The 10,505-nt window shown below is 41.6% G+C and overlaps 1 protein-coding gene across 1 annotated transcript; it reads left to right on the top strand.

The window, feature by feature from the left end:
- The first annotated feature begins 8,030 nt into the window (after positions 1 to 8,030).
- LOC124284572 (isatin hydrolase-like) lies at positions 8,031 to 10,297 on the top strand. Its single transcript, XM_046720666.1, has 2 exons — positions 8,031 to 8,203; positions 9,418 to 10,297. Exons 1-2 carry the CDS (start codon positions 8,031 to 8,033, stop codon positions 10,160 to 10,162), a joined length of 918 nt encoding a protein of 305 aa, XP_046576622.1. The 3' UTR covers positions 10,163 to 10,297.
- The last annotated feature ends 208 nt before the right edge of the window (positions 10,298 to 10,505 follow it).

Here is a 10,505-nt window from a genome sequence, read left to right on the forward strand (position 1 = left end):
TAAAGATCTGGGCTAAAACCCATCTGCAGCAGCCCATGTTGTAAGTGACAATCTATGGAATAGGGTGGTCAGGCTTGGTGACCTGGTCGATGTATGCCATCAAATTCAGTTGAGTATATTGATACTTGTGATATTAATGACTTGAATGTCTTATCGAGATTCAATCGTTTACAGAACACCTTAAGGCTGGAATATTGCTGCGCATCGCGCTAAGCAAGAAACAACACGTAAGCAGAGGTCACTAGTGACTTGAAGCATCAGTGCTAATACCCTCACATTCATATGCTTATACAGTGCTGTTGATGTTCTTTTGTTAACATTACAAGACATTCAACATTTCATAGTGTGGCACGTTTTAAAACCCAAAGTGTTCTTTTTTCTCATTAGCATGGTAGTTAAAAACATCCAAATCCATTCCACCAAATATTTGTTGCATGCATTGATTTTTATATTTCTGACCTGAAGTTTTAATGAAAGTTACAAAACCATTTCCATATTCACAAGAATCCATGTGCATGTACCATACTGTAACTAATGAACATGCTTGTGTTTTAACTAACTCATTTGTTTTATACATGTCAGATGTTTATACACTGTTTTATCCTTCACAGCATTAACATTTAAATAAATTATACAAACATCCTTAAGTTGTGTTTTTGTTTGTATTAGATGACACTTCCTGTAGATATTGTAGACACCAGAGCTCTGCAACAACAACAGGGGCTTATATACCATGCTAAAGTATAGGAACACCTGATTCTTTCATATTACAATTGTTAGTCTTTTATTGATTGACAGATTAGGGTCTAGGACAATTGCCACCCGGACAATTGCCACCGGACAATTGTCACCTAGGACAATTACCACCCAGGACAATTGCTACATTTTAAATACATTCGCTGTATTACATACAGTCAAAATGGTGGCAGAGTATAACAAGTATATTGAGAAAATCAGTTGTTGGTACAACATGTCTATTATCTAACTTTTGTTATAGTAATAGTAGAAAAGATAACATATATAAACTTTGCTAGGTTTAAAACCCCCAGTAAAATCTGAGGTAAACAAAACTCATCAGTCAAAATTACTTCCATGTTAAAAGTTGATCAAAGTCAGAATATTAATATACCCCTAAACAGTTACTTTTCATCATCTAAAGTTATGTTTATTGACAACCTGCATTCATTTTCTCAAATAAAATTCTGGGTGGCAATTGTCCTCACTATTATAGTAAAAATAACTCGGTGGCAATAGTCCTGGATAGCAATTGTCCTAGGTTGCAGTTGTTCAGCTTCTGACAGATTAGCTGTGGTAATATGAGGAATTAGATTTTCTTAAAATATCACATCACAGATTAACAATAGTGAGTTTTTGGTGTGTTGTATACTATTACTCAAAATTTTCTTTTGTTTCTTAAACAATTCAGGTCTTGAACTGAATGGCAAAAAATCCTCAAGTACCTTTTATCTTAATAGACTTTAAGCTATCTTTGAGCTCATACTTATGCAGCCTTATGCTTATGGATATGCTGTAAAGTTTTGTTTGAATTTGGGACATCAGCCTTTTGGTCTGACATTGAATGGTAAGGGTTTGATTCACTTTCAAGGTCACTGGAAATAATATTTGGAAGGTAGATCTTCTATTTGCAGGAGATATCCTGGTTCAAAATCGTCTTGCATTGCTCATGAATGTGATTTCCCCAACTTGAAGTGATGTGATTGGATAGACAGTGCTTATGAATAAGCTCTCCGCTAAGATGAATAGAGGCACATTGTTGGGGCATTCAAGAGGTGGAGATGAGTTTGCTTCTGTTTTTGCAGGTCATGTTCAATCATCTCCCTGGAAACATGTAGAAAGTTATTTTACATTGTTCTCCATTATGAAACGCCTTGAACCAACCCTGTGGTGTGGTAACAGGACATTATAGAGTAATGTGAATCTGAGGAGTTCAGTAAAGGGATTTCTTTGGTCATTCTCAATACATAAACATTGCAGCTGCAAAATCACCTTCAGCATAATTACTGTAAAGGATTGGTCTCGGGATTGAACAAAATGAAAGCACATTTTCTTGCAACTGTCCATGGTCACATAAAAGCACCTATTTACGGTACGGTTATAATGTATATCAATCCAGAAGTTATCCTTACTGTAATTACTCACATAATGTGTCCACAGACCGATACTGTAACAGGGCTTCAGTCCGTGAAACTACGGGTCAGGCATGTCGGTAGGGAGGAATGTTACGTATAACACTTTCCAGACATACCTGTTTCAGTCGGGTTTCCGAACAGGTCCTAAAGTCCTCAAACCATGAAAGATACCGTTCTGGTGTTTCCAATTGCGCAGATCGATGCTGATGCTGTTGATCACTGGATTGTCTGGTCCAGACTCGATTATTTACAGACCACCGCCATATAGCTGGAATATTGCTGAGTGCGGCGTAAAACAAAACTCACTCACTCACTCTTTGAAGATTTGTATTGGTACAGGCAGATAAGTTGTGAAGTTAAGAGGCCTTAAAATATTCCTGCCATATGACGGCTGTCTGTAAATAGTCGAGTTTTTATCTGACAATCTACGGATTAACGTCAAATTTGCCTGGCAAACTGGGTAGCAAGTTAGGAGAAATTACATCCACGGAGATGAACGTCATTGCAAGGATGGAAGCTGTAAAATATATCTTGGTGAGATCCTTCATCATGTCTCACTTTGACATTACGCCCGTGCAAATGGCGAGGCTTCGTTCCAATAGTCGAAAACAGTCCATCCAAACTGGGCATACACGTCACTGATTTGTTTATTAGAATTATAACGCCATAGTTAACAAGCCCACAACTGGAATAGACATTGAAACGGTTAGGTGAAATGGGGTTTAACATCGTACTTATGATTATTGCGCTCAAATGACGACGTGCATGCGTGTGTATGTGTGGCTGCTTGTACTAGCCAAGACGTAAGCTTGTTTAATAGTGCTAGCCCACTGAGATACCATGCCGCAGTGAAGCATGAATACCCAACTCAGACACATTATACTGACTCCGAGCCGACCAGTCCTTGTTGTACCCATTAATGCCGAGCGCCAGGCAGGGACCAACAAGTACCATATTTTAACGTCTCTTGGTATGACGCGGCCGGGGATCGAACCTGCGACCTTCCACTCTCCGGGTGGACGTTCCAACCACTACACCACAGAGGCGGTGCATCGAAATTGACAATCAAGACGTCAGCATTGCCGACAAAGCTTTCAGGGTACAACAGGGTGTATTGCTTAGACAGCTTATTCCCTGTCCTTCCTGTCTTTATCGATGTATTGCTCAAAGACTGACTGCTCCCATGGCGTTGTCAAAGTGTGATTCGCTTTCACGTTTCCAAGACCCGTAAAGATCCTGATAGGAATTGGTCTTCAGTTACCCATACTTGACGTAAGAGGCGACTAACGGGATAGGGTGGTGAGGCTGGCTGACTTGATTGACACATCTCATAGCTTGATTGTGTTGATCGATGTTCATGCTGTTGATCACTGGTTTGTCTGGTCCAGACTCGATTATTTACGGACGGCGCCACATAGGTGGAATTTTGCGGTCAGATAAGAAACAAACCAAATCCCGTTTCTAAGCTGATCAAATACGGCATATAATCTCAGACCATAAATTGCACCACTAAGGTCATATAATACATTTTTCAATATTTCAAATAACATGAGAAAATGTATACGTTTATGCTTGAACTAAACCATGAAAACATTCATAAGGTGACCATTTATGACATGAAGCCATATTTTAACCTTTAAATGCATAGCTTTTCTTTAACACCGAGCAAACACATACAGGTTCAGATGAAGCACTTTTGAAATTACAAGAAAGAAATGTCCATGTTTTTAAGTCACTCCATCCCCCTTTGACTTGACAGGCGAGGGCGACATTTGCAAACCTCAGTGGACAAAGACCTCATATGAGATTAACATACGGAAGTCATCTTCCTTCTAGGTATTACGTGAGTTCGTCTTCCGACCCGGCTGACCTTCAAACCGCAGCCTATTAAAGACTCTTTTCGTCAGTCTTTCATCTGTAGGAAGTAAAACCTCTTGTAGCGGGTCACACACAGGTAGGTGTTCGATGTTGCCCTCTGTCAAACATCGTCATACGTTTATGTGGGACTAGTTCAATGTAGGTGTTCACTTTAAGAGTATATTTTTAAAAAAGGTGTCTTTATATCTGACTGACTGACTGAGTTTGGTTTTACGCTGCTTTTAGCAATATTCCAGCAATATCACGGCGGGGGACACCAGAAATGGGCTTCACTCATGTGGGGATTCGAACCCGGGTCTTCGGCGTGACGAGGCAACGCTTTAACCACTAGACTACCCAACCGCCGCCTTTATATCTGAAAATATATGTCATTCTATCGGTCTATAGAAGAATTATTGTGTGGAAAGAATACTACTTATCTTCTGCTGACACATGTCATTGTATCCCAATTGCGTAGATTGATGCGCATGCTGTTGTTCACTGGATTGCCTGATCCAAACTCTATTATCTATACAGACCTCTGCCATATAGCTGGCATACTGCTGAGTTCGTCTTTAAACAACAAACCAAACCTATCAACCAACCAACTTATCTTTTGATGTATTGTAACTTACCACGAACTTCCATCATGTTGCTGGAATATAGCTGAGTTTGATGTTAAATAACTTACTCTCTTAGACTAAGCAGTAGAGTGACATATCTGTAAAATGAATGAAGCACTTAACTGAGCTTTGTCTCTGTGGTTTATGATTAATGTGCAACATAATTTTAGTAAGTTGAGTTTCAACGCGTTCTCCCGTCCTACCTAACTCTCCTTTTATTACTTGGAGTGAGTGAGTGAGTATGGTTTTACGCCGCTTTAAGCAATATTCCAGCAATATCACGGCGGGGGACACCAGAAATGGGTTTCACATATTGTACCCATGTGGGGAATCGAACCCGAGTCTTCAGCGTGACGAGCCAACGCTTTAACCGCTTGGCTACCCCACCGCCCCTTATTACTTGGAATACAGGTGTGTGTTAAGCATAACCGACTAGTCTTGCAATAACTGTATTCCCTATCGCTTAAAGGGCCGTGTAGTAGCTTAGCGGTTAAGACGTTCACAATTATTAACGCCCCGGTCCGACTCCTCATGAGTGTGTGAAGCACGTTCCTAGCATCCCCCAGCCAATATAAACTTGGAGGAATGCTTAAAGCGGTGTGACACCATACTCACCAACTCTCAAACAGATATATGGTACATATCATGATATCATGGAACATCATGCTACCTATCAGGGGGCGGTGGGGTGGTTAAACCGTTGGCTCGTCACACTGAAGACCCGGGTTCGATCCCCCACATGGGTACAATGTGTGAAGCCCATTTCTGGTGTTCCCCGCCGTACTGTTGCTGGAATAATGCTAAAAGCGGCGTAAAAGTAGACTCACTCACTACATATCAGGCTTGATTCTAAATTTGAAATTATATATATATGCTTCTTAACTCATAAAAATATAATAATTAAAAAAAAACATTTGAAAATTTAGAACAGCCGGATTCTTTACTATATTACTTTGAAGTCTGTCTGTTTCAGCAATTTAGTAGCACGTATATCACACACATTCAGTGTCGGGTAATTCATTGAAAAAAAGGACATACATCTCAGAATTAAAACAATCTTTCATCACGCGAGTAAACCACATTTACTACTTTAACCTTTATAAAGGTGGAGCAAACCATTTGTTTCATTCAGAGCTAAAACCATGCTGTGTGAAGTTCACCTGAAGGTATGTTAAGGTCACAGAGCGGAAACATCCAACGCCCCGCTCTTCTTCCGCCATGCTTTCCTTGATAATTCATAACCACGCTGATTGTAGATAAATACTTTGATGCCGTTTCCTTATCGTAATGTAATGTTTTACACAAATCACGAGGAAATAAAACGAAGTGAGCCGCTGTGTAGACGACAAACGTGGAGTAAGTGTTGGACGAGCAACGTGTATAGTGCCACTCATGGGCTGGACAGGTGAGTGTTTCTATTGGACAAACGTTCATCGATCTGATATACCTGTTGCTGTCTGGACACGGGAATATATATTGTATTATACTCTTATAAAAAACTAGGGGAACTTCATTTTTAATTTACGATTGAAAATATTGGGAGATATATCGGAGTCAATCAATGTTGATATGATAATAATGAATGTTTTGAGAGTGCATCGCCAGTTGCACTTCCCTTTGGTCATATGTGTTTTAAAGTAATCGCTCTTGAAAAATAATTGGTGAAATTTGCATGTGTGCGATTTTTATTTTCAAACAAATAAAACGGCTGGAAACAAACACTAACAACTCTGTGATGCAAGATGATTGTCAAATTAATGGTCTACAGTGATATATCGTCCAACTTGAAAACCGTCAAAATCAAGAATGACACCCCATGCACGTGTATGGGGCTACTGCGTTGTGGACATGTGCATCCCATGCGTTGTGTTTAGGGTGGAGACAGAGAGAAATGGTGGTGCGTTCATAAGATGTCTGTCTTTGAAAAGTCTTTGTTGACGCTTATACTTGCTATACAAATTGAAAGTTCAGGTTGCCCTACTTTTTTTTAGCATATTTGTGTAACTAAAGTTTATCTACTGAGATACAAGGAGGTAACTCACGGGATTTCGTCCGGAATTTCGTTTATCCGGACATTATTAAAAAGGTACGCGTCTGGATAAACAGAGTTATGTTGCCCACCCCGGGTGCTGTTAATATTGTGTTAGTGGTATTGTGGAAGCATCGGTTGCACGGTCGTCTAAGGCGCCACAAAACGTGGTGAGGTTGTGCCAGAATCCACTGATCTCGGGTTCGAATCTTGAGTGGCAGCCTAGTGGTTAAAGCGTTCGCTCGTCGCGCCGAGGACCCGGGTTCGATTCCCCACATGGGCACAATGTGTGAAGCCCATTTCTGGTGTCCCCCGCAGTGATATTGCTGGAATATTGCTAAAGCGACGTAAAACTAAACTCACTCACTCACTCATTCACTAACTCGAATCTTGAATTCGCCCTTACTGTCATCGGATCCTGTCCGATGTCAGTTTTCTGCAATTGTGTAATTCTTGTTGAGTTATGAAGCTGAAAATATTTCAAAACGAAGGTTACCAATAAATAAAATAAATAAGGAACACCAGATTTTCATATATTCAGACGAATCTGAAAGTATTTTAAATCATTAAGAAGTGCATAACTAACTGGCTTCAAAGATCGTACCTCATGCAATATATGTTGTGTCTAACGCCAGCTTCACTCGGGTTAGGCAGAGAAGGTTAAAAACTACATATTCGCAGAGAAACTCTTAGTTATTATCCCCTTTCACAAGCCGTCATAATATAATATTCAAAATGACAAATGCATTCTTATAACTGCTGGACAAAGGGAGATAACTTTGTAAGGCTTATATGACGATGTTTACATGGCATTTAAGTGGAAGTCTGTGTACATTGCCAATGTACAAGTGGGTATTTAGTTATTCATCATGACGCCACATGCAGTAAGATATATTTCTTGATACCGCCATATACAGCTGAAAAGTGGCACTGGGAATTTAATATTACAGTTACTTAAGTTTCCGTGTCATTTACAGTTGTGATATTTGTGGTATTATTTACTTTTTTTTATAACTTTTAAAAACCTTTTCGATAGAATTAAAATAGGGTATTTTGGGGGTCTAAACAAGACCACGAGAAACTTTTTCGGATTTCAGCAAGAGACTTCATGGAAGAAGATTTCTTCAATTAGTTTTGGTTAAACTTTCAATCACTGCCTGTCAGTGCGGTGTAAACCAGCAAACATCAATATAAATGTGTTTATAGCGTTTTGTATCTTACTTTTTAGAACATAGGTAACCTTATTTGCATTTGGAGGAAATCCTCAATATGGCCATTTAGCATTTTCTAAACCCTCACTGCAACTTTTCCTAGTTTGATATGGGAATTGCTAACTACATCAACAGTGACGTAGCGCATTCTGTTCCAGCTATGACGTCGTCGTTGACATTGTGGATCATCGTGCCCTTACTGACGTCCCAGGTGAGAGGTCAGCGCCAGGTGGTCGACTTGACCCATGCCTGCAGTATTGACACCCTCTATTGGCCAGGCGTCCCCAGATTCAACTTTACCATCCTGGAGCGACGCGAGGTGGATAACCATTGGTCAGTGTGTAGAAGCTCAGTTAACTTGACATACAATCTCATATCACATGTACAGGGCTAGTGTCGTCGTAAATACATTCTCTCCATAGAAGGTGTACAGCTTGTTCAGCTTGACCTGATCAAGTGAATACTAATGCTTTGCGTGACCGTGTCAAAACTGGTTGGGTCTATTGTGAAGGGGTGCATCTCTGTCAGTTGATTGTACTTGTCCGAACAGCCAAGACAAGGTCGCCGTTTAACATTCTCTGCTCCCCTATTTAATGAGTTTAACTCGACCTGCCGTTTGTGCCATTTGACCTCCTGGGTCATGCATATGTAGAGTAGATCAGGTCAAGCTGAACAAGCTGTAGAGTCATGACTGACTGACTGACTGAGTTTAGTTTTACGCCGCTTTTAGCAATATTCAAGCAATATCACGGCGGGGGACACCAGAAATGGGCTTCACACATTGTGCCCATGTGGGGAATCGAACCCGGGCCTTCGGCGTGACGTGTAGAATCATGAAGTATAAATGCTACAATCGGTCGTTAGAAGAAGGGTATGTTGTTAAAAATGACTGCAAGATATAGAACGGCTTCAGAACCAAAAACAAGAAACAGTTTAAACATTGCACGCAGATCTGCATGGTACGTGCACGTATGTAGGGGGTTATTCTTATTTCTGGCACCACAGTATAAGGTCTTCAAATCGCCATGAGCCATTAGTTTTGTTGATTTTCATCATCCATAGTGACGAAAGCCCTCTACTCTGGTTTTAATGCAGGATTTGTGATCAGATTCGGAATGTGATGTCTTAGGAATACTGACAAGCTTCAAACTGATAGAAATCAGCTACGTCTGTATGTTCTCCGCATCATCAGCACGTCAGTTCAGTGATAATCAGCAAGAGCTGGACCATCTGATGCCCATCTCCGATCTGGAAGCAGACGTTGTAATTGAGACATCGCCCCAACTTCCCTTTTGTTTCACTTAGGGGGTGGTGTGTTAGCCTGGTGGGTAAAGTGTCCGCTGAAGACCCGGGTTCGATTCCCCACATGGGCACAATGTGTTAAGCCCATTTCTGGTGTCCCTCGCCGTGCCGTATTGCTGGAATATTGCTAAAAGCGTCGTGAAATCATGCTCACTCACTGTTTCATTTAGAGTTATCCTTCGCATTTAACAATTCAATAGGTACCACGGCTTTACTTATACGTCTTTGTTTGTTTGCCCATGTAGGTTGGAGAGCAACTGGTTCAGCACATCCGAACATGGCGGGACCCACTTGGACGCTCCTTCACATTTCTATCAGGGTCATCCCCGAGTCCATCAAATTCCCCCCGAGCGTTTGGTTGGGCCCGGGGTGGTAATCAACGTCACAAGCAAAGCCGCAGCCAACCCCGACTACCAAGTCCAACTGAGCGACATCACCGCCTGGGAACTGGCTCATGGTCGGATCCCTCGAGGATCAGTTGTTATGATGAACTCTAACTGGGGCCGTCGATATCCCAACCGGTCCCTGGTCTTCAATACTAACACCACCGAGGACCCTTCAACATTCCGCTACCCTGGCTGGCACGTGGACACGGTCAACTGGCTAGCCACCAACAGACATGTCATTGTCATCGGGGTGGACACGCCGTCAACGGACTTTGGACGAACACCAAATTTTGCAGTCCATCAAACGCTTGGTCGGTATAATGTTTCAGGATTGGAAAACATTGCAAACCTGGACCAACTGCCACCCCGTGGTATGACCGTGTTTGTCGGGGTGGCCAAAATATTGGACGGCAGCGGCGGTCCTGCCCGAGTGTTTGCCTTGATGGATGAACAGAAGACGCCATGTTCTTGTCCCAGAACAGAACAGCCACAGACCAGACAAGAAAGGAGACCTCGGCCTATACGGTCAGGAACTTCAAAGAACCTGGCGTTTACGCACATTTGGATTGTAGGTCTCCTCGTGATGTATTTTGTCCAATTGTGATTCTTTTATTAGTTTCTGATGAACACCCCTGAAATATTCAGACTGAACCTTCTTAGTTTCCAAATCCCTGCACCTGTAACAACACCTACCCCACCCCAACCCCGACTCCACTCACACACACACACACACACACACACACACACACACACACACACACACACACACACACACACACACACACACACACACACACACACACACACACACACACACACACACACACAGAGGCACACGCACGCACACACCCGATATAATACTCCGCCACATATTTATTGCTGGCAAACAATAAGGTTGATGGATGTACATGTGTGTGATGTATACAGTATATATGCAAGGCTGCATG

This window comes from Haliotis rubra, unplaced genomic scaffold, assembly GCF_003918875.1.
Source record: "Haliotis rubra isolate DU_JTF1 unplaced genomic scaffold, ASM391887v1 Scf34, whole genome shotgun sequence".
In the NCBI taxonomy this organism is placed as follows: domain Eukaryota; kingdom Metazoa; phylum Mollusca; class Gastropoda; order Lepetellida; family Haliotidae; genus Haliotis; species Haliotis rubra.

Bases quoted from the DNA above. Each gene is read 5' to 3' on its own strand.
- LOC124284572 (XM_046720666.1), top strand. From the start codon at position 8,031: ATGACGTCGTCGTTGACATTGTGGATCATCGTGCCCTTACTGACGTCC. The intron at 8,204-9,417 runs GTCAGTGTGTAG...TTGCCCATGTAG, and splicing joins CGCGAGGTGGATAACCATTG to GTTGGAGAGCAACTGGTTCA.